Below are 25058 nucleotides of genomic sequence, written 5' to 3'. Positions count from 1 at the left end.
CCACCCAGACACCCTGGTTTGTTACATAGCAGTTGATAACTGGAAAGCATAAGTGAATGAGTATGACTGTATTCTCTCTCAAAATAAATAATTTTTTAAAAAAATATCTGAGAGCAAAGGGAAGCCATTGAAGTCTCTCAGCAGTGAAGGGACATAGTCTAATTTATGTTTCAGATAATATTTGGCAGTTGGGTGGAAGGTGAAACCAGTAAGTTAGGAAGCTCCTATCATAGTCTTGGTTTTAGGAGGTGGTTAGGTCCCAAACTAGGAAAATGAAGGTTAAAAGGGGAATATTGATTTAGAAGATTACTTCAGAGTTTAACTTGGCAAGATTTGATGACTGATCCAAGGTGAGAGAAAGGAAAGAATTAGGAGACTTTTCTAGATCTTGTGACCACATAAAGGAGGGTACCAATGGAGACCTTAGTGTTGATCATCTTCCAGGTTGATATGTATGGTTGACAGGGGGTTTTGGACTTGTTCTTTTTTTTTCTTCTCCCTCTTCCCCTCCCTCTTTTTTGCTTTGTTCCCTTCCTTGGTGCCATAAGCATGTGTGTAGTGTAGGGCACTTTGGGAAAGCATCATCCCTTATAAGACAGTTAGAGGAAGAAAAGGATATTAGGGAGCAACATAGGGAATCTGGAAAAAAACCCTTTGGAAACCAAGGCAGTTGTTTCAAGAGGGATGGTGGGAAGGAGGGAGGGAGTGATCAGTATGTCAAATTCAGCATACAGGGACTTAGAGACAAGGGTGGAGAAATATGCTCAGACTGGTGACTTTTTCAAGAACGGTGGTGTGGTCGAAGCCTGTTGAGGAGTGACTGAAAGCAGGGAGGGGAAGAGAGAACATAGACTACATTTTGAGGAGTTTGCAAGATAAGGGAAAGAAAGGAATTAGGTGTTAAGTAGAGAAAAATGATGTAGGGTCAGGAGAGAGTTTGGGATTAAAGGTAGGGAGAGATTTGAACCTGTTAACAGGTATAAATCCTAGTATAAAGGCAGAATTAAATTAGGAATTTAAAAGGCAGATTTTTTTCTGTTCGTAGAAAGTTATTTCTTCATTTAGAGCTGTCTAAAAATTGGAATGATTGCCTTGAGATAGTGAGCTCCCTCACTGAGTGGTCAAGTAGAGGTTAGGTCTTTTCTGGTGAGCTGTGTAGAAAGATAGATTGGTGACTGACATTGGGTATTTTAGCCTCTGTTCAGTTCTCAACAGTTTTTCCAAAGTTGTTTCAAACATTATCAACTAATGAGTTATTCCGTGGACTTGTCTTGCCTGGCAGCTTTCCGTAGATTCATCAAATCAATGGACCAAGTCAATTTATGTGCCTTTGATCTTGAAGGATGAAATTAAACTGCAGATTTTCAGATAAGAAAATATTGAGTCTTAGTGTCCAGGGAAGTTTCATCGTCATGACAATCAACCACAGCCTGGGCTCACAGATGTTTTTGAGAAGGGTAGTCACTTTCCACACAACAGCAACAATTGAGTTTTATTTTAAATTTTTGAGAGTTTATTTTTCTATCTGTCCATCGCTTTATAAAAACAGTTACTTGGAGGGGCGCCTGGGTGGCGCAGTCGGTTGGGCGTCCGACTTCAGCCAGGTCACGATCTCGCGGTCCGTGAGTTCGAGCCCCGCGTCGGGCTCTGGGCTGATGGCTCGGAGCATGGAGCCTGTTTCCGATTCTGTGTCTCCCGCTCTCTCTCTGCCCCTCCCCCGTTCATGCTCTGTCTCTCTCTGTCCCAAAAATAAATAAAAAATGTTGGAAAAAAAAAAATTTAAAAAAAAAACAGTTACTTGGAATGATCGAAATAGCACTGAGATGGTAGGAGAAATGGATAGAGAAGAAAAACCTGTTTCCTTTTCCCTGTGATTCATATTCCTATATGAGTGCTTTTAGTTTACACAGAAGTTTAATTTGCTAGGGCCAAGAGGAGATAATTAGTTTCCAGCTATGCTCTCTAATCCTTATCTTAGATTGTTTAGTGATCTCTTTGGTTAGCATTTAAAACAGTTCAGGGGTAACCTTTTGCAGTTTTGTCTCAAATGACTACTTACCTGTATCCAAATCTGGCTTCCTGGGGCACTGAAGCATGAATGACATAAATGACTGAACACCACTAATTCTCAGAAAGCCACATTTTAGTCAGTACTTTCCAGCTTTCTCACTCATCATTTCTTTTACAGAACTAACAAGTGGTATAACTAATTAATGAGAGTTTTATTCCTTCTCAAGTTATATATACATTTTAAATTCCCTCTCTTAACCTTTTGAAAATGTCAGTAAGTAGTAAAATAACTAAAACCCAGACAGGGAAACTAGAAAATGCGGGAAAAACAGCTCCTATCCACAAAGAAATACCAGGAGCACCAGGTGTGGTGAATATTGATCTTTTAATGAAAAATAGTTACATTCTTGTTAACCAACTGATTTTCCTTGTTACCAACTGGCCCGCAGATAGGTAGTCAGCCTCCCAGTTACACTCAGGCCTGTAAATTTTACCTATTTTCTTAGCCCATTTCTTTCCTCCTTTTAGGAGAATGCAGTAAGTGAAAGTCTCACAAGTCCTTCTTAATTTAATACTCTCCAGATATGGGAGGAACATAAGATGCCCTTTTATCATGTATTTCCTTTTTTTAATCATTAATTTTTTATTTGGAGATAATTTTTTGAAACGAGATTTTGAGATAATGCCTAACTTTAATGCGAGGAGTTATAAAAACAGTAGAGTGAGCGAACTTGCTGTTCCAGATAAGATGGAGTGGACACATTTCACTGTATCCCATGTTAAATGTAATGATACAGGTCATTTACAAGTAAGTGGATGCAAAAAGATATACTGTGCAAGCACCAATCAAAAGAAAGCTGGAGTGGCTATATTACTAATTTCAGACAGATTAGACATCAGAGCAAAGAAAATTACCAAGGACAAGAGGGATGCTACATAATGATTCAAAGAGTCAGTCCATCCAGAAGACACAACAATCTTAGATGGACTTTTTAAATTTTTATTTTGTGGGGGAGAGAGAGAATGAGAATCTCAAGCAAGCACACTTAGTGTGGAGCCCGATGCAGGGCTCTATCCCATGACCCTGGAATCATGACCTGAGCTGAAATCAAGAGACACTCAACCTAGTGAGCCACCACCCCCCCCCTTCAATTTGTATCCACCAAATAACAGAGCTTCAAAGTACATAAGGCAAAACTGAACTAGATTGAGAAAAAGACAAATCCATAATTAGAGTTTGGAGTTTCAGTGCCCCTTTCAGTAACTGATAGAACCATTAGACAGAAAATCAGCAAGGATATAGAAGAAATAACATCAGCAACCAACCAGATCTAATTGACATAGAATTCTATCAGTTCTATACAGGGTATATTCATTGACCATAATGCAGTCAAACTAGAAATCAAAAACAGGAAGACTACAGAAAAGTTTCCAAACAGTTGGAAGCTAAATAACACACTTCTCATTAATCCAAGGGTAAAAGAGGAAGTCTAAAAGAAAAGAAAAAAATACATTGACCTGAATGAAAATGAAAATGAAAATACAGCATATCAAAACGTGTAGGATGTAGCTAAATAAGCGCTGAGTGGGAAATTTATGGCACTAAATGCTTATATGAGGGATAGGTGAAAGATCTCAAATGAATAACCAAAGCTTCAACCTAAAGAAAATAGAACAAAAGAAGAGCAAAGTAAACTCAGAGCAGGCTGGAGGAAGGAAATAATAAAGGAAAGAAACGTTAATGTAGTTGAAAACAAAAACAACAGAGAAAAACAGTGAATCCAAAAGCTGGTTCTCTGAGAGATTCTGACTTAATTGGCAATGGGTGCAGTTTGGGCACTGGGAATTTTACAAGGTCCCCAGATGATTCCAGTGGGTAATGGGGATGGAGAACCTCTGCTGAGAGGCTAGATACATTTTCTTGGGGCTTAACCTGTGTTGGCATCTGGGGCGCAGTCCCTGTCATTCCTCCTGAGGAAAATTTGTAGCTCCGTATTTCATTTTCCTTCACTTTTTGTTGCCCTCAAAGTCAGTACTGACTCTTTCCCTTGTGTGTCAGTTTGCATGTCTGACTGCTCCTTTGCCATAGGCATTGCTCAAACCAGAGGTGAGAGTTTAACCTCACTCCCCCCTCCACTTCACCCCCAACCAACTTGATTGATTTTGGGATTAACACCGAAACCCCTCTCTGGTTGGTTTGTCACACGTCATTGGTTACCAGTTTTCGGCTGTGACCATCCAAGCCATTGTGACAATGTGTCTAGTGCACCTGGTCCTGTGACCCTGGCCCTGAGGGAGCCAGAGGACTTGGTTTCTCAGTTCTGGTGGCCACTGCAATGTCTGCCCTCTTTAGTAGCACAGTATGAACTGTTGGTGTGCAGTGGATTTGAACTTGCTCAGTAAGTTTGGGATTGTTTCTGTTTCTTTGACTTTATATGTGAGGCTGATATGCCTTTTATTGTTACTAAAACCAAGGTTTTAATATAACCAGGGTTATTTTTTTCCTCCTAATTCTGATGATCACTTTAAATTGGATAGATATTATAAATGTGTTAGGGGTACATGTGAACAAAAATTTCAGTGTGGAAGCAACTCACAGCAGCAGATAAGACATATTGGAAACCGTTATTTTTAAAAATTGTCTGAGTTTCTATCTGGAGAAAGAATTATGTATTTCATAGTAAAAGCTATTCTTACCGATTTACTTTTTTCTTAAGAGGTCTTATTTGCAAATGGTATTTTATCTCAAAAGGGTTCATGTTTTGTACATAGATTTCTTTTTACTCTTAAAATGCCAAACCTACTTATTTGGGTAGTTGAAATTGTTGAATATATGTACATAAATTAAAAAGAACATGTAGTGCTAATTTTTAAAAACTTGCTGGAACTGGGGCTTTTTTCCCTTAAAAGGCATCAAACAGATTTTAATTTAGAAAGACCTAGGACCATTAAAATCTGTCAAGATAATATCACAGAATAGACCACCCAGGCTGAAACCTTCCAGTGAGGTCTGTATCAGCCAAACAGTGTGCTGAGAGGTTAGGAAGAAGGGGGTGCTGTTAAGAGGGTGATAATTCAGTTGTAGGCTTCCAATTTTCAATATTCTTTTCTTTCATTAAAATAAAGGTTTCTTGTAGTTTAGACTAGAGGTTGGCGAGCTGTGGCCTGTGAGCAAAATCTCGCCTGCCACCTGTTTCTGTATGGCCTGTGAGCTCAGAATGGTTTTTACATTTTTAAATGGTTGAAAAATGAAGAATAATATTTCATGATGTGAAAATTATATGAAATTCAAATTTCAGTATTATAAAGTTTTATTGGACAGAGCCATGTTCATTTGTTTATGTGCTGTCTGTGACTGCTTTCATGCTACAATAGCAGATTTAAGTAGTTGCAACAGAGACCATATGGTCCATAAACTCTAAAATATTTGCTAGCTGGTCCTTTCCAGAAAAAGTTTACTGAACCCTGATTTAAACTCACTTCCCAGCCTGGCCTTTCCATGCAAGATGGTTTCTACTCAGGAGGCTTGAAATTCCCAAATAATTTGTTAACAAGTCTGTATATTAAAGAGAGTAAGGGGCGCCTGGGTGGGTCAGGTTAAGCATCTGACTCTTGGTTTCGGCTCAGGTCATGGTCTCATGGTTCACGAGATTGAGCCCTGCATCGGGTGCTGTGCTGACCGTGTAGAGCCTGCTTGAATTCTGTCTCTCCCTCTCTCTCTATCCCTCCCCCACCCAAAATAAATAAATAAACACTTAAAAAAAGTGAAGAGGGTAAGCCTGCTTCCTGGTAATAGAGATAACTTGTGGCTGACAATGGAAATACTTCTCTGAGTGGCAGGAACCTACCTAGGTAAATTCATATTTTCTTCCTCTTTTTTCTCTAATGCATTTTGGAGACTTTGGAAAAGAGTTGATTGACCTCCAGCCTCCTCATCTGGTCACAGGGAATTCATGAGGCACATGATGTGTCTTGATTTTTAAGAAACAAGCTTTAAAATGACAAATGACTGAGATGAAGACGGTCTTTAAGAAAGTACAGAAAAGTTCATCTGCTCCAACTTTTGGTATCTCTTTTTTAAAGACAAAGATTTGTTGGGGATGAGGAGAAGCAGTAAAATATGTAGGCTATGTTCTTTTTTCTTCTGATTATATTTTGTTTACTCAGTCTCTAGATAGATATGGCTGTAGTCACTGGACTACTGAAATGTGGCAGAGGAGAAAGATATGCGAGGTGAACAGACTTGAAGGGAAGTTTTGTTTCCACAACACTGAAGCAGCAGTGGATTGAATTGTTTCGTAGAGTGGGGTGAATTCTGAATTAAACCATAGGCAGTAGACTCAAATGGCCTCAGCCTGGAGGTTAGTATTGTTTACCCTAAAGCAGAGCTAATCAGCTCAAGAAACACATTAATGACATTCCTAATTTCTGTTTAAGGAACAGTTTAGGAGGTTCTTTGCCGACATGGGCAGGACTTGACCCTAAAGGATGCAAGAAGTGTTCTGCTCTGGTCTGACCAGTGACCTAACTCAGATGTCTGTCTCTGTTAATGGCTCTAAAGGATATTTTCCTGAAAGCCTAAGGGAGCTGGACTTTCAGATGTTTCTTTACTTAAGGATTACTTCCAAATACCATCATGGATTTATCCTCCTTGATTTTATCTCAGTCCTTCTTGAACCTGTTTACATTTTCATTCTGTTCCACTTCTTGAACTGGTGAGTTCTCAAAGTTCCCTAAGCATTGCTCAAAGTCCTGCTTTCTTTTTGATAAAAATTGCCTTTAGGTTTCAAAGAGTGCCCCTTTGTTACTTTTATTCTGTGATAGGGTGAATGAACTCAAGCCAGTCGTTTCTAAGGATAAGACCCTTCTTGAGTCTTATCTATTTTTGCTTCATCCTTTTAGAGCAAGATTTCTCAACTTTGGCAGTATTGACAGTTTGGGCCAGATACATCTGTGCATTATAAGAGACTATCCTGTGGGTTGTTGGATGGTTAGCAACCTCCCTGGCCTCTAGCCCCATAGATGCCGGTAACACCTCCCCCCCTTCTGACTCATGACAACCAAAAATGTCTCCAGATATTGCAAAGTTTTGTGCTTTTTGGACTACCTTTTTATAATATGAAGACTTCTCTTGGGGCACCTGTGTGGCTCAGATGGTTAAGCACCTGGGTCTTGATTTCAGCTCAGGTCATGATCTCATGATTTGTGAGATTGAGCCTCCTGTCCGGCTGTGTGCTGACAGCACAGAGCCTGCTTGAGTTTCTCTCTTTCCCTCTCTCTCTGCCTCCCTCTCTCTCTCTCCCTCCCTCCCTCTCTCTCTCTCTCTCTCCCTCCCTCTCTCTCCCTCCCTCCCTCCCTCCCTCCCTCTCTCTCTCTCTCTCTGTCTCTGTCTCTGTCTCTTTTTCAAAATAAATAAACTTTAAAAAATATGGAGGCTTCTCTATCCAATTGATTGTATTATGCTTTTCTGGATTTTTCCCAGCTCTGGTTAATGTCCATTTTGAATGACAGCGACAGCTATTTTTATAATCTCAGTGTTTCAGGTCAGCTGTTATCATTTGTGGGCGGCATGAGAGACAGATACCTTGAAATCTTAGAAGTTTTTTTTTTTTTCAAATAATAAATGTACTGTAAAAATGTGGGCAATGGAAAAAATTGGAAAGACTGTTTTTACCACCCCAAAATCCAACTTTAATTTTACTAATGTAACTAATGTTAGTAAATTGGTTTATGGCCTTCATCTATTTTCCATATATTTTATTTCATAGATGTAATCTCTCCATAAAAACCAATATTTATACTGTTTTTTCCACTTAACGTTTTAACCTAAATGTTTCCCTTTATACCATGTTTAAGTGATTGAATGAAATATGATAATATGCTTTTAATTATTCCTCTTTCGTTTGATAGCTAGGTTTCATTTATTTTTATTATAGGGTTTTTTAAATTTTTATTTATTTTTAAGAGACAGACAGAACATGACCTGTGCCAAAGTTGGATGCTTAACTGACTGAGCTACCCAGTGCCCCTATTGTAGAATTTTAATGGACATCTTTGTTCATAATCATTTTCTGTGTTTTGGATTATTTTTCAAAGATGAATGTTAGAAGTAGAATTCCTGGGTCAAAGGGTGTGAATATGTTTAAAGCAGAACCTCAGGTTATTTTTAAACTCCTACATGGCCCCACAGAGGGTAGTGAAAAGGAGCCCCTTGCACTGACCATGCATTTCAAAAGTCTGTCTCCTGGGCATATAGAAGGAAAGGGCTGTGTTTAAGCTAATCACTTTTCCTTGCCTGCCTGCTCTTCTATGAGAATATTAATGGGGAGTCAAGTAGCCACCAAACCACAGACTTAGATTCCAGTTCCAAATAATCCCAGTTGGGTTGACTTCCAGACAGTGCTCCTTTAAAAGGAAGTTTCACCCAAGGAAGGCATTTACTTTATACATTTATATTTTGCCTGGCTTGCAGTCACTGTTAAAATAAATCAGCATGCTGTTAATCATTTTGGTTGAGATTGTAGTAGGAATAAGATCTGAAAACTGCCGTCAAATTACCACTCCCAAGGGTGCAAAGTGAGGCCTGGTGCACATTTCATTTCTGCCAAAACAAAGGAATACTCATTGTGGGAGGTAAGGAAGAAAAGAATGCCTTTATAAAGGCTCTACCCTGCAAAGAGGGCTAGTAAATAAACAGCTGAATAATATATCCAAAAATAAGACATTGAGGCACATCATGAAGTTACTCAAGATTGCACTGTACTTACTTATAATTTTGCTTAACAAATAATTTTATTTTGAAGTGCTTTTAGGGGCGCCTGGGTGGCTCAGGTGGTTAAGCATCCGACCTTGGCTCAGGTCACGATCTCATGGTTTGTGCGTTCGAGCCCTGCACTGGGCTCTGTGCTGACAGCTCGGAGCCTGGAGCCTGCTTCGGATTCTGTGTCTCCCTGTCTCTCTGCCGCTCGCTCACACTCTCTCTCTCTCTCTCTCTCTCTCTCCCCCCCCCCCCCAATAATTAAACAAACAAATATTGAGGTACTTTGCAAAGTATACCACTTTAATGAAGATTTACAAGTTATCTTGAGTGTGGGTGCCTAGAAGCAGAACCTGGGACAGTATTTGAACGTACATGATTTATTGAGGGGGAGTGCTCTCAGGAGAAACTGATAAAGGAGTGAGGCCGAGAGGGTAGGGAAGAAGGAGCTAAAGTAAGGATATGGTCCTAGCAAAGTCTAGCCTTATCATGTTTTGGTTAGAGGGGGGAAGATACAGAACAATTATTGACTGCTTGGCGCCCTGGGGAGGGAGACTGGGAGAGGATAATCTCCTTGACAGACTCCTGCACTTGGGAGGGGGACAGCTGTGAACCATCAGCAGCCAGTAGGCAGTAGCTGGGAGATGGATATGTTAGCTAGGTAAAGGGGATCTGGGTGGGGCACCAGAGCATCTACTACTCTTTTGAATGTTTATTTTGTACAAGACACTGTGCTAAGACTTGGGAGTAAGAGATGAATGTGACATAGTCCCAGCTTTTTCTTTTTTTTGAGAGAGAGCCAGCAAGCGAGCTAGCACGAGTGAGGGAGAGGGCCAGGGCCGGCGGGGAGAGAATCTCAAGCAAGCCTCCACACTCAGCACGGAGCCCGACATGGGGCTCGATCCCAAGACCCTGGGATGATCATAACCTGAGCCAAAATCAAGAGTCAGATGCTTCACCGACTGAGCCACCCAGGCGCCCCAACATAGTCCCAGCTTTTAAGATGGTTGTGGTCTAGTGGCAGGACTGACCATGTAAAGAATATTTACAGTGTAAGTAAGGTGCTTTTTACACTGATAAAAGCATGCACGGAGACTGGAATAGAAAACAAAGGAATGCATAATTGTGGGAGAGGGATATCTGGAGAGCTTCATTGAAGGGATCCAACAAATGGGTAGGACCAGGTTGGGAGACCTGGTCAGGGTTAACAGAGAAGGAACTGTAGACAGAAGGAAGAGCTCCGTGCAAAGCTGGCAAGTATGAAATAAGAAGTGTTCATGGAATCACGTTGGGCCTAGAATGTGCTGGGGGTAAGGGAGCAGCAGCTGAGGAGGCCTGATAGATTGGATCCGGAGTATTGACTGTGGGCCTCGAAGGTCACGCTGAGGAGGCTGGGCTGAGAAGGGGCAGCCTTCCTGCTGTCATCCACCCAGCCTGCCTAAGGTCTCAGGGTCAACTGGGGAGTGCCCAGGCTTGATATACCTGCCAGCATTGCCCTCTGGTGGCCATGTGGCTCCAAGCATGTCCCTTAAACATTTTTGAGCCCCAACTTCCTCATCTGTAAAATGGCTGGTTGATGGTAATATTTATAGGACTGTTGTGATTAGAAATAATAAGTAAAGACAGATCTAAAGACTTACTATCATTGTGCTGCATTTACTGTTCTTTGTAATTTTCCTACAGTGATTAAGACAGCGCTGTCTCAGAAATGGATAGATTGATCAGTGTATACTATAACAGCGCAAACCAAAAAATTTTGCTTGCTTTATTTTTTTTCTAAAAATCATTAACAGTTCACTTTCTTATTTCCCAGGACTGGTATTACTGGTGTTAGATAATCTGTTTCCTAGACTCTGTATTGATAATTTAGGATTTTTTTTGTTTTCCATCTTTCATAAAGAGTGAATGTTACTGTAATAGTTTTATAAAACAAAATTCGGGGGACAAAACATAAGAGACACTTAAATATAGAGAACAAACTGAGGGTTTCTGGATGGGTTCTGGGTGGGTAGATGGGCTAAATGGATAAGGAGCATTAAGGAAGACACTTGTTGGGATGAGCACTGGGTGTTATACATAGGGGATGAATCATTCCTGATTCCTGGAATCTACTCCTGAAATCATGATTGTATGCTAACTAACTTGGATGTAAATTTAAAAATAAAATAAAATAAGCAAAAAAAATTTTAAAAACCCACAAAATTTTGTAGATTCTTAAAAATTTTCACCTCCCTCAGTCATGAACAGTTTGATAACAAACTCAAAGAATAGGATATTACAGAAAATGGAAATTACTCTATTGTACACCTGACACTAATATAACACTGTATGTTAACTGAAATTAAAATAAAAACATAAATACATACATAAAAACATTAATTCATTCATTACTTAATGAAAAGAAGATGGAGATACTGTTTTAGCCAAAGTTTCTAAGACCAGAATGTCAGATGAGAGGAATATCTTTCTTACAAGAAGTCGTGGGTCTCCTAAAACTCAGGGAAGTGAGGAGAGAGGGTACGGTCCATGCTCAGTTGGCTTTCTTCACTGAGAGTTTATGGAGAATAAAACTATTTCTTCTATGGTATATGCTACCTTCGATTCCAGTATGAGTTATCCATCTAGAGGTAATGTTTAATAGACATGGAATATTTCTATTGCTAACTCTTCTTGACTCTGCCTAAAAATTCTCGTTCGTAAAATGTTACAATAATTTTTAAAGGTTTTTTTTTTTACTTTTTTTTTTTTTTTTTTTTTGAGAGAATGAGACCACACAAGCGGGGAAAGGGCAGAGAGGGAGGGAGACACAGAATGTAAAGCAGGCTTCAGGCTCTGAGCTGTCAGCATGGAGCCGGATGCGGGGCTCAAACTTGTGAACCGCGAGATCATGACCTCAGCTGAAGCTGGATGCTTCGATGCTGATCCACAATCCACACAGGCGCCCCAATAATTTTTAAAGGTTTTAAAAGCTTTTTTGAGGTATAATTGACATACTATAACATTCTTGCATTTTAAGGATACAATTCAGTGAGTTTTAGTATATTTACAGGGTTTTGCAATCATCACTACTGTCCAGTTTTAGAACACTTCTGTCACCCCCCCCCCCAAAAAAATTTGTGCCCATTTGTAGTCAGCCTGCATTCTCACTCTCAACCCTAGGCAACCACTGCTCTGGACATTTGGTATAAATGGAATCACATAAGTGATCTTGTGTTTATGACTTCTTTCGCCGAGCATACTGTTTTGCTAGGTTTTTTTTTTTTTACATGTTTTATGTAGCATGTATCTACACTTTGTTCCTTTAAAAAAATTTTTAATGTTTTTATTTGTTTTTGAGAGAGAGAGAATGGAGGGAGAGTCAGAGCACGAGCAAGGGAGGGGCAGAGAGAGAGAGGGAGACACAGAATCCGAAGCAGGCTCCAGGCTCTGAGCTGTCAGTACAGAGCCCGACGCAGGCCTCGAACTCACACACCGTGAGATCACGACCTGAGCTAAAGTCGGGTGCTTAACCGACTGAGTCACCCAGGTGCCCCTTATATGGCTACTTTGAAGTCTTTACCTGTTAAATCTGATATCTGATGGCTGTCACAGGCAGTTTCTGTTGCCTGCTTTTTTTTCTGGTTTATAGGTCATAGGTTTCCTGTTTCTTTTCATGTCCCGTAATTTTTTGTTGGCAACTGGACATTTTAGATAACATAATGTAGCAACACTGGGTATTGGCACCCCCCACCCAAGGCTTTTTATTGTTATTTGCTTGTTTACTTCTTTAAGGATAGGCTAGATTATTTTACTGAAGTCTGTTTACTCCCCACCTTTGCCCTGCAGTGTAGGTCTTGATGTTGTTCCTTAGAGGTGCAGCCTTTGGTATGCCCCAGTTACCTGGGGACGATACTGGTTTTGACAGGGCTCTTGTTGACAGTCTTTTTCCTCACCACACCAGGCTGTTAAGTTGAAGTACTTACTGTCTGATTGTTCTGTTGTTTTTAATAATACCCTGGGACATAAATTGCTACGCAAACTGATCCAGTCAAGTTAGGGCTCCTTTGAAGGGATAGTTCCTGGGATAAGTATTGAGATTTTTTTCTGACCCCAGGACTGTTCCTCCCAGCTGAAGTCAGCTCCAATGGGGGAGAGATTTGGAGCCCTCTCTTCTGTGGTCTGCCTCTCTCCCTGGGAAAAATCTCTAAGCCACAGCTCTAGGATAGAGAGTGGGGAAGATGATGTACTTCCCTCTGAGTGGCAGCCTCAGGTCTCCTAGGTTTGCCTCTCCTGACTCGATGAGCTGGAGTCAGGGCAGTTGGAACCTCTGTATTCTCAGTGGCACCACACCCAAGGCATAGCCTCCATCCCACGAGTGGGGGAAGAAGAAAGGCCCAACCATTCAGCTACTCTTGTGTAGAACTTAACCTCAGCAACAGGTAGCCGGGGCAGGGTGAAAAATGCTGACATCCTGCTCCTCCCAGGAAGAAAGCCTTCCAAGTGGGAGCTGGAGGAAAGGGAGCTCTGTGTTCTTGGCCATACCAGTCTGGTATGAGATCTGTGCTGAGAAAGGGGGTGAAGGAAAGTGGCTCTAGGTCCATATACCACAAATTCTTTACTTACTGAGTTTTAGTTGATTTTCTTTAATAAGTGCTGCTTTATTTGCTGTATGCCCTTTGAGCCATTTCCAGGGATTTTAAATGAATAGTTTTTTGCTTCTTTTTTAAGTAATTTTCACCAGTTTCACTGTGGAGTGGGTTGGTGAAGCTCTTCACACTGCATGGGCTTCCTCCTAAGAATCATATGTGGCCTCCCCAGTCTTTGGTACCTTCTGTATTGGAAAATGTGATAGAAATGCCAGAAACGGAACTCTTTTAGCTTTTTAACATGCACTTTTGTATCTGTTACTCTTGATTGCTCACGGTGGCCTTGTACTTGGGTTTCTATCTCCTTGGTAGATGAGTGGCTCGAAAGCAGTAGTCCTGACCTTTATTCCTTGTGGAATCATGATTGCCCCTAATAGCATCTTGTATACTGTGGCACATAAAAGAACGTCAGTTACTGGTTGTATCACTGTCTTTTCTTTTCTTTTTTTTTTTTTTTTTTTTGATACTTCTTTTGTAACTTTCAGTGCCTTCCTTTTTTCTTATACTCTAGTGCTGGTATGTTCCCAGAAAAGTGGTGCCTCTTTTTTATCTGCCATTGGCCACACACACACAAGGAAGGGCACTGAAGGTTTAGTCAAAACCATTCTCCATTTGTCACAGTATAGGAGCTTTTTAACAACATTCCTTGTGATGTATAGATAGATATAATTTTAAATTAGGCTAGTTCTTTGGGGGACGGAGACAGGGAGAAAAGAGGGAAAAGGGGCAGACAGAAGAGCAGTGTAGTTGTGCTCTTAAAGGTGGGACATGCCTCACTTGTTGACCTTGGCCCTTGACAGCTCTGCCTTGCAAATGCTTTTTCCTTTCTTGCTCCTCCCGGACTGGGGTTCCCTGGCTGGTGATGGCCCCATGGCTATCCCCGCTTTTGGGTAGACAGTGATGTGGTCACATCTGAGGCTCCAGCCGATTCTAGACCATTAATCCATTGCTGCATGGGCTTCCTCCTAAGAACTATATGTGGCCTCCCCAGTCTTTAGTACCTTCTGTATTGGAAAACGTGATAGTAATCTTCTCCCATCACTGTAGGTCATTTGAGGATATTCTTGACAGAAATCATTTGATTTGTGTGATTTGCCTGCTACTGCTTCTTGAGATCTATAGGGCAGTGTTGACTGCCCCCTGGGATGGATGTCGTGTGTATTGACTGTTTTATTCAGTGTTGTTCTCTTTCCCAGGATGCTCCAGGATGAAACGCCATAGAACTCTCAGCAGCAGTGACAGTTCAGATGACTGTGAGTAGAACTGGCCAACAGGTGGTAATCTCTGTATCTATACTCTTTGAGGACTTATTCTTTGACTTAAGCTCTTTTCATGTTTCTTTCAGTGGTTAAAAAAAAATGTTTCTAGGAAGGAAAGCTTGGGGTATTATTTTTCTTATTTAAATTTCATTAGAAATAGATAAGTTAGGTGGGAGGATTGGGTTTTTTGTGGCATATTGCATTTTTTTTCACTTTTCATTTACCAAAACAACAGAAGCCAAATCTAATAATGATTTAACAGTGCTTTTCTGGAAAGGACAAAAAAATATGGGAGCATAAATTGAGGGCCCCACAAGTCTAATTGTAACTCAGGTATTAAAGGTTTGATGGGATGAATCATCATTTGTAAAAGGCAACAACCTCATTAACAGTAGCATTTGGGGGAGGGCTGAAGGATACAGATTACTTGCCTCACATTTTTAGGTTTTCCAGTTGCTTTTGCAGATATTGTTTCTCCAGGTGGAACATGAATCATGTTATTCCAAAATGTTATGAGGTATGATTACACCCAATCAAATCTCCTCAGCATTAACAGTGTCAAAGCTTTTACATGCTGGGAGGTCATCTATAAATGTCGTTAAACTCCATTATGAGTCTTTCTTGATTGCAATTTAACTGTTTTCTTCAGTGGTATGAGATCACTGTGCTCTTCTCCATTAATACCTTTCATATTCTCTTGGATGACATTGAGTTATATGACATTTAGTAATATCAGCAAATAAGAAGTCTCAGTATTTTTTTTCTAATAATCTTTTTCAGGTCCTTCCACTTCTTTTACTCCCAGCTCAATGTATAGGAGCAAGTCAAAAATTCCAAAAGAACACAAGAAGCCTGCTGAGGTGAGATCAGATATTCAATTTTTAGACGTATGCCTGCATACCTCCAATGCCCAGATCCTGGAGATGTGAGGATTAAGCTATGTGCCAGTGGACAGACTTGTTTTCCTATGAACTTTTTGGTTTTTAAGAAAGGTTCCATTTTCTTTTCCCTTTGGGAAAACCGTAATCTTCACACTGATTTCATTTTGGTGATGACGCTTTTAAGTACCTGGCTTTAGAATATAAAACCTTCCCTAACCAAGAATTCAAAGGGAAGCCAGAGTTGGGGAATTGGGAAGGACCCAAAGATCTGGTCTGTGATTGGAGAGAGCTAAATTGGCAGGTGGGAGGCAGTGCAAGTAGAGATTGATGAAGAGGTGATGGATGGAGAAGGGAAGGACTAGGTTGAAGATCTGGGCTGTGGGCTTTGATGGGTCTTTACAGCCTTCAGATGGGTCTTTACCCTCCAGCCCAAGGAGAATGGATCACTCCTTGCGAGGCTGGTCATCTTCTGCCCCAAGGACAGCAAAGTGCCAGGGTTGCACTTGGACTTGGTTTAGTGGATCCTACAGACTTTCCTCTGTGGTAATTAAATGATGAGAAACTGACATTGTGTCTTCACTTCTATGAGTAGACTTCCTTAGCTACAAAGGAAAAGGAGTGTATTAGTTAACTGTTGCTACATTACAAATTATTACAAAATTAGTGGCTTGAAGGGGCACCTGGGTTGTTCAGTCGGTTAAGCATCCAGCTCTTGATCTCGGCTCAGGTCATGATCTCACAGTTTGTGAGTTCAAGCCTCACATCAGGCTCCACACTATCAGTGCAGGGCCTGCTTGGGATTCTCTCTCTATCCCTCTCTCTCTACCCCTCCCCTGCTCATGCTTGCTTGCTTGCTCGCTCAGGTGCGCTCACTCTCTTCTCGCTCTCTCTCTCTCTCTCAACAAATAAACTTTAAAAAAAAACTTGAAGAAAAAAATTAGTGGCTTAAACAGCACACATTTATTATCTCAGTTTTTGTGGATCAGGAGTCTGGGCACAGCATCCCTAGGTTCTCTGTTCAGGGTCTTTCAAGGCTGCCATCAGTGTGCTGGTTGGGCTATGTTCTAGAGGTTCTACCAGGAAAGAACTCACTTCCAAGTTCATTTGGATTGTTAGCGGAATTCATCTCCTTGCAGCCAGAGGACTGAAGTCCTTGGGGTTTTTTTGCTGACTTTTGATGGAGGATTACCCTCTGCTCCTAGAGACTCATAGTTTTTTACAGTGTGGCCTTCTCCATACATAGTCTCAAAACATGGCAGCTTACTTTTTCAGAGCCAACAAGGGGAGAGTCTTTTGCTCCAGTCTGCTAAGACTGAGTCTTATATGACATAACATAATCATGGAAGTGATATCCCATCCCATTTGCCATATAACATAACCTAGTCAAGGGAGTGACGCTCCATCATGTGTGACATATCCTATTGATTCAAAGCAAGTCACAGGTTCCACCTACCCTTACGCAAGGTAGGGGAGGGGCATCGCTTTAGGGTGTCAGCCCTAAAAGAGCATTTCTTTCTTCCTTTCTCAGTGGTCACTTTTCATTTCCATCTTTTGCTTGGGATCTTTCTGGGCACAGTAAAATATCAGAGTATATTTATATGGATCCGTTTCATGCAGAAAAAAACTTAGGGAGTAAAATGCATATAAACAGAAGCAGAACAAATTTCCCATGTATCCAGAGGAGTCTTCGACTATAGAATGGTGAGAAAGAAACTTTGCTACTTTTCCATTTAGACAGCCAGTCCTAGAGCATGAAGTGACTCTCTAGTTTTGGGTCTTGAGTTCTCATACCTCCAGTTCAGCGAGAATAGCAGTCTTTTATTGCAAGGGATAGGGGTCCTGGGCTACTGGAAGCAAATTTTTGACTTTATATTTCACATTCTACTATAAAAGAGAGAACCTGATATTGTAAAACAAAACGAGCTTTGGCATTAGAAGAGAATGAGTCCATGTTTTGCTTTGCTGGCTTATTTCATCTTGCTGAAATAATTTGTTTTGTCATAAAACACAGACATTATTTATCACAACTACCTCTCATAGCTACCGTTTATTGAAATTTTATGTGCCAAGAGCTTTATATTAGAGAATCTGATTGTTTCCCAAAATTAAGCAATTTATAAGAATCTCCTTGGGTGATTTTAAAATTTTTATTTAATTACTTCATTTAAAAATTTAATTTTATTTAATTTAAAAATTTTATTTAATAACTTTATTTAAAATTTTTATTTAAAAATTTCATTTAAAAATTTTATTTAATAACTTACCTATATCAGTATGGACTCACGTATATTTATTTTATACTTTGGGCTATAATCCAGTAGTACATAATTTATTGTGTTGCTCAAATTGTTTCATAAATCAGTGAAATCATCTCTTATTTTTCTCTTCAATTCCATTGATTTCTGTTCTTATTTTTATTATTTTCTTCCTTCTTGCTTTAGGTTTACTTTGTTCTTTTTCTAGATTCTTCAAATGGGTGCTTAGGCTATTTGAAACTTTTCCTCTTTTCTAATGTAAGAATTTTAGTTCTATAAATTTCCCTTTAAATTTTTTTAATGTTTATTTTTGAGAGAGACAGGGAGAGAGGAGAGAACGAGTGGGGGTGGGGCAGAGAGAGAGGGAGACACAGAATCTGAAACAGGCTGCAGGCTCCGAGCTGTCAGCACAGAGCCAGACGCTGGGCTCGAACTCATGAACTGCGAGGTCATGACCTGAGCCGAAGTAGGATGCTTAACTGACTGAGCCACCCAGGTACCCCTGTGAATTTCCCTTTAAACACTTCTTTAGCTGCGTCCCATTAATTTTGATATGTTTTTAGTATATGTGCTGCCAAAGCAAGCACAATTTTGACATGTTTATTTTCATTTTCATCCAGTTCAGTGTAGTTTTTATTTTCCTTGAGACTTCCTCTTTGACCCATGGCTTATTTAGAAGTATGCTGTTTAATTTCCAAGCATTTGGAGACTTTCCTGCTATCTTTCTGTTAATTGATGTCTAGTTTGAGTCCATTTTTGATGGAGAACATAATCTGTACAGTTTTACTTCTTTTACATTTGTCAAAGTTGGTCTTAAGGCTAAGGATATGGTTTATCTTGGTAAATGTTTCATGGGTACTTGCATGCTGTTTGTCGTGCTGTTGTTGAGTCCTACTGGATGTCAGTGTTCTTCTCTATCCTCACCGATATTCTGCCTAGTAGTTTTATCTATTGTTTAGAGAGGGTTGTAGGAGTCTCCAACTGTAATTATGGATTTGTGTATTTCTCCTCTCCGTTCTGTCAGTTTTGCTTCATATATTTTGAAGCTCTTTTGTTAGGTGTATTCATATTTAGGACTGCCATCTCTTGGTAAATTTAGCATCACTTAATGTCCCTCTTTGTCTTTGATAATTTTGTTTGCTCTGGAGTCTGCACTATCTATATTAATATAGTTTTTGGCTTTCTTTTGATTCATGTTTACATTGTATGTCTTTCCATCCTTTTACTTGTAACTTCTACATATGATTATATTTGAAGTGAGTTTCTTATAGATGATGTATAGTTGGGTCATTTTTTATTTTTATTTATTTATTTATTTTTTTCAATATATGAAGTTTATTGTCAAATTGGTTTCCATACAACACCCAGTGCTCATCCCAAAAGGTGCCCTCCTCAATACCCATCACCCACCCTCCCCTCCCTCCCACCCCCCATCAACCCTCAGTTTGTTCTCAGTTTTTAAGAGTCTCTTATGTTTTGGCTCTCTTCTACTCTAACCTCTTTTTTTTTTTTCCTTGATCCACATAAGAGTGAAACCATATGGTATCTGTCTTTCTCTGTATGGCTTATTTCACTTAGCATCACACTCTCCAGTTCCATCCATGTTGCTACACAGGGCCATATTTCATTCTTTCTCATTGCCACGTAGTACTCCATTGTGTATATAAACCACAATTTGTTTATCCATTCATCAGTTGATGGACATTTAGGCTCTTTCCATAATTTGGCTATTGTTGAGAGTGCTGCTATAAACATTGGGGTACAAGTGCCCCTATGCATCAGTACTCTTGTATTAGTTGGGTCATTTTTTAATCCACTCTTTCAATCTCTGTCTCTTAATTGGAATATATAGGCCACTTAATATAATTTTAGTGTAACTTTTGGTATGATTTAGTTTAAGTCTGCCATTTTGTTGTTTGTTTTCTATTTGTTCTCTCTGTTTTTTGTCTTCCTGTGGATTACTTGAATATTTTTTTGAATTCCATGTTGATTTTTCCATAGTGGTTTTGAGTGTATATCTTTGTGTAGATTTTTTTAATATTTGAATTTTTTAAATATTTATTTTTGAGAGAAAGAGAGCGTGAGCAGGGGAAGAGAAGAGAGAGAGGGAGACACAGAATCCTAAGCAGGCTCCAGGCTCTGAGCTGTCATCACAGAGCCCGACCAGGGCTCAAACTCAACAAACTGCGAGATCATGACCCAAGCCAAAGTTGGATGCTTAACCGACTGAGCCACCCAGGCACCCCTTTGTGTAAATTTTTGTTAATGTTTATTTATTTTTGAGAGCGAGAGAGCTTGCATTAATGGGGGAGGGGCAGAGAGAGAGGGGGGCAGAGGATCAAAAGTGGGCTCTACCCTGATGAGAGGCTCAACCTCACAGACCATGAGATAATGACCTGAGCCAAAGTCGGACGCTCGACTGAGCCACCCAGGTGCCCCTCTATTTGTTCTGTCTGTTTTTTGGTTCCTCTGTTTTATTTTCTGTCTTCCTGTGGATTACTTGAACATTTTTTTGAATTCCATGTTGATTTTTCTGTAGTGGTTTTGAGTGTATATCTTTGTGTAGATTTTTAGTGGTTGCTCTCGGGAAGCAACCTTTAAAAAGGAAAACCTTTTCAACGTGGTCTCGCCATTTTATCACTTCAAATGAAATACAGAAAACTTAAGCACTGGGGCACCTGGCTGGCTCTGTTGGTAGAGCATGTAACTCTTGATCTCAGGATCATGAGTTCAAGCACCACATTGGGTGTGGAGCCTTCTTAAAAAGGAAAACAGAAAAGGAACCTTACCACCATCTAGGTTCATTTATCCACCCCCACCTTTATAATATAATTGTCTTAAATATTTTCTCTACATACTTTGAGAACCGTACTAGGCAGTGTCATAATATTTGCTTCATCCAACGAACATCATTTATAAAACTCAAGAGGAGGATAATCTATTATATTTACCTGTATTTTTACTCTTGTTCTTCCTTTTTCCTGATGTCCCAACTTTCCCTTTGTTCATTTCCTTTCTGTTTGAAGAACTTCCTTTAGCCATTCTTTTAGGGTCAGGATCACGTCTCCTGGTTTTCCTTAATCTGAGAATATCTTGGTTTCACCTTCATTCCTGAAAGATATATTCACTTGATATAGAATTCTGGTTTGACAGTACTTTCCTTTCTGCACTTGAAAAATGTGCTGCTTCTTTGTGGCCTCCCTGGTTTCTGGTGAGAAATCTGTTCTCATTCAAATAGTTGCCCCCTGCAGGTAATCAGTCATTTCCTTTCCAGTTGCTTTCAAGACTGTTCTTTGTCTTTATTCCCAAAGTTGGATTATGATGTGCCGGGACATGGATTTCTTTTGGTTTATCCTGTTTGGAGTTTGATCACCGTCTTGAATCTAAGTTTATGTCTTCTTTATATGTCTATAAACATATGTCTATGTTTATGCCAGTTTGAGGCAATTTTCAGCCATTTTTTCTCCATCTATTTTTTTCAGCTCTGTCTGCTTTCTCCTCTTCTTTTGGGTCTTCAACTGCGTGAATGTTAGATCTTTTGTAATTTCCCCCCAGGTCCCTCAGACTCTTTTCTTTTTTTCAGTATATATTCTTTCTTTTGATCAGATTGGGTAATTTCTCTTGTTCACTGATTCTTTTTGTTCTGTGAATTCCATTCTTCTATTGAGCCTCTCATGAGATTGTTATTTCAGTTATTGTGTTATTCCATTTCAAATTTTTTATTTGGTCATTCTTTACATCCTCCATTTCTCTGCTGAAACTTTCAGTTTGTTTCAAAAGTGTTTGTTTAATTTCTCACTGAAGCATTTTTATGATGGCTGCTTTAAACTCCTCATCGACGATTCCAGCTTCTGTGTCATCTCGGTATTGGTGTCTGTTGATTGTCTCTTCTCATTCCTAGTTCTTAGTATGATGAGTGATTTTCTTTTGTATTCTGGACTTTTTTGGTATTACATTATCAGACAGTAAGTCTTATTTAAATCTGTTTTAGCAGGCCTCCATAATAACCAGGCCAGTGGGGAAGTGGGGTGCTGACTCTACCACCAGTTTCAGAATTTCTAGACTTCTATCTTCTGTTATCTCTCTAGGAAGATGGTTCTGTTATCTCTCTGGAACAGGGGACACGTGTCTCCCTACAACCTGGTGGGCGTGGAAATCCCTACCTTGTTGCCTCTACTGATAGCAGGGCGAGTGGTGGTGGTCAGGGGTACTGCATTACCAGTGGATGCTGGGGACGGCGCCAGTGTAAGAGAGTGTTTGAAATTTGTTATTGCTGTGGGCACCAGAGACTTCTCTAATTCTTCTGGTGACTTTGTTTTTGTCTCTTGTCTTGGATTACAGTCTTCTGTCTGTGCTCATCCTCCGAGAGATTCTGTCTTTTACAGCTCTCCCAGCATAAGCCACTGTTATTATCGCTGGAGGCTCAAGCATGGTGGTAGAGTACTGGGGAGAGACATTGTTCTCTAACCTTCTGATTATATCTGTCTTTGAAATGGGTAGTGGTCCCGTTTCTGGGGTGAGATGGGGGAAGCGTACTTTAGGGGTAGAGCCTTTTTTTTTTTTTGCCCTTGCCTCCTGTTCCCCTGTCTGCCTGTAGCAGGTAGCCTCTGGAATTCTGTCTCTGTCCTTAGAATTCTCCCTCCTCTAGATGAAGGCTTCTTTCCCCCGCCCCCTACGTTGTAGGCTGAGGTTGGATGCTTTTCCCTTCCCCCTGGCACTAGTGAAATTACATCAGTGCCATCACCTGATATCCTTCCCCTGCAGGTGAAACTTTTTGTTCAGCAAGGGAGCCAGGACACAGAGCACCAGGGACCTAGACAGCACCACTGGGGGAGCTTTCTCCAGGTTTCCCACCATCCTCCCTGTGAGAGCCTAGTTGGGTTTCTAGGGAAAAAAGCTTACAAGAGGGTTGGAACCCCCCCCCCATGACTATAGCCCCCAGGAACTTCATTCTCTCTTGGTTGTCCCCACTTTGCTCACAGCAGTTCGTCAAAATTTCTGGGTTAAATGTTTCTGCTGTGGCTTCTGCCCCAGGGAAGCAAATGCTCCTGTCCTGTGTCTCCCTGCAGGCATACCCATCCTTCCTTGAGTTGGCCATTTGTCCTGTGACTCATTTCTCTAGGGGACTTACCAAAAAAAATCGTTAATTTGCTGCCTGTCTTGCCTTTTTCTCCTTGTGAGGATGGGAGTTTCTTTTTTTCTGACTGAAGCCTTATGTTTGTAATGGGAGTTTGTCATTGAAATGCAGTAAAAATGATTGTTTTCACTGGGGCTTAATTGGCTGCATTAATAGATACATATTTTCTTTGATGCTTAGTGCTTCAGTGAGATTCTGGTGTATGACCACCCCTGGTTTATCCTCTAGAGAAGAGTTTCCTAGGGGTGTGTGAACGTATGGTTCGGGGGCTTTCTTTGGTAACTTCTGCAACTTGTATGCAGATTTTTAAGGGTATGTTTTTAGTGTGTGTGTGTATGTGTGTGTGCGCACACGCACACGTGCACGTACGTGCTAGTAGCCTTCATCTGATTCTCAAAAGGGCCTGTACTCTTAAAGGTGTTTTTAAAAAGCCAGCTTTGGGGCGCCTGGATGGCCTAGTCGGTTACGCGTCGGACTCTTGGTTTCGACGCAGGTCATGATCTCACATTTTTATGAGTTCAAGCCCTGCATCCGGTTCTGTGTTGGCAGCACAGAGCCTGCTTAGGATTCTCTCTCTCTTCCTCTCTGTCTCTGCCCCTTCCCCACTTGTGCTGTCTCTCTCTCAAAAACTAAATAAACTTTTAAAAAAATAAATAAAAAATAAACAAAAAGCCAGTTGTTATAGAAAGAGCACATTGTACCAGATGACTAATTTGAATGTATTAAAAAGTCTTCTTTCTCAAAAGCCAGGATATTTTTACATATATTAGTCTGACTGGTCTATAAAACATGTCAACCTATCTTAAAGGATTGATAGCATATCATCTGTAGCTCTGGAGTCTCATTTGTGTGTCCAGGACTTTCATAGCAACAGAGCGAAAGCTCGCATATTTTAACTCCACAGAGAACACTGCAATACCCTCAAATAGAGCCTGTTTACACCCCTTTACCTGTATTTCTAACATGCTTGATTCTTTGGTTTTCTGACCCACAGGAGACAAAAACTACCAAGCTTGCAAATACACACTTACTGTACAAGAAAGGGATAGTGAGGGATGGGAGAAACACTTGCAGAGTAAATCTCAGATGTCATCTTGTGTGTGCAGGTGGCCCCGGTCTCCAACCCAGACTCAGTTGCTCCCCCGCGTCCATTACCAGGATGCATACACCTCTGTTTGGCAGTGGGCGAGGGGAGTGATCAGACCTTCCTGAGCTGCCCCAAAGCACTTCGCTTTATGGTAATTGATGTTTCCGTTGATGTCAACCCCAAGCCATCAAAATGTCCTGTTTGTTCTTTATAAGAAAACGGAGAAGTATTTTAAACTATTTAAAAAACATTTCTGTGAAGAACTATTTACATGGTCTTTAAAGTTTTCAACTTAGAAATTGAATAAGCTTTGCTCCATTGGAAAAACTAGCATGGGACACAGTGTCTTGAACAGTACAGGCTACTTCATCATCATATAAGAACGAGAGCTTGGATTCTTTACCAGGTTTTCTCTGCCTCAAGTGGTCGATTCTTTTAGATGACCTACACATCTTTTTTTTCACCCTAAGATTGTATAATTCTAAGAAAATCCCTTACAGTTAACTCCTTTTGATTAAATACAGTTAACCACGCGCTGTTGGGGGGTCTCATCTGTTTGTGGTCATTTATGTATAGTTTCAGATTTCAGTGACTATGAATCACAACTGGTCCGTTTCTTTGCTACATTCACATGGACCAGGCAGTTTTCCCGTTTGTGTCATACAGGAAGTAAATGTTTTTTTTGCTTTTCCTCTAAAAAATGTCACCGAAATGTTCAGACTGGCTGTGCTTTAAGAAACTGCCCGCTGAGAGATGTTAATGAGAGCAGTAAAAGCCAGAGCTGTCCATGAAGGACATTTTCATTTTGTGGCTGTGGCAGGTTAAGCATTGATATTCTAATTGAATTCATAGTGAGGCCTCCTTTGTTTCTGCAAGCATCCGAGAGGCCAAGATGTACATGCCCTGTTAGACTTGGCCTAGCTGCTGGGGCTGTATGTTAGCCCGTGAATCCCCTCTTTGACCATAAATGAGTAGATATCTGGTAAGTACAAAGGTTTTTTGTCTCAGGCACTTTTGGGGAAACTACCAGTGCATATAAAACAGGCA

At 40.4% G+C, this 25058-nt stretch overlaps 1 protein-coding gene across 11 annotated transcripts in view; it reads left to right on the top strand.

Annotated features, from left to right (window-relative positions):
• The window catches only part of JADE3 (jade family PHD finger 3), a 135160-nt gene that overhangs the window by 56270 nt on the left and 53832 nt on the right, over window positions 1–25058 (top strand). For all 11 annotated transcript variants that reach the window (XM_019417541.2, XM_019417545.2, XM_019417539.2 and 8 more), the window contains 2 exons: window positions 14589–14645; window positions 15432–15511. In XM_019417541.2, coding sequence (XP_019273086.1) covers window positions 14600–14645; window positions 15432–15511 — 126 coding nt within the window. In that variant the 5' untranslated portion in view covers window positions 14589–14599. The remainder of the gene's footprint in view (window positions 1–14588; window positions 14646–15431; window positions 15512–25058) is intronic.

This window comes from Panthera pardus, unplaced genomic scaffold, assembly GCF_024362965.1.
Source record: "Panthera pardus isolate Hobbes unplaced genomic scaffold, ASM2436296v1 HiC_scaffold_27, whole genome shotgun sequence".
Taxonomy (NCBI): domain Eukaryota; kingdom Metazoa; phylum Chordata; class Mammalia; order Carnivora; family Felidae; genus Panthera; species Panthera pardus.
This window is presented reverse-complemented; position numbering and strand designations above follow the sequence as displayed.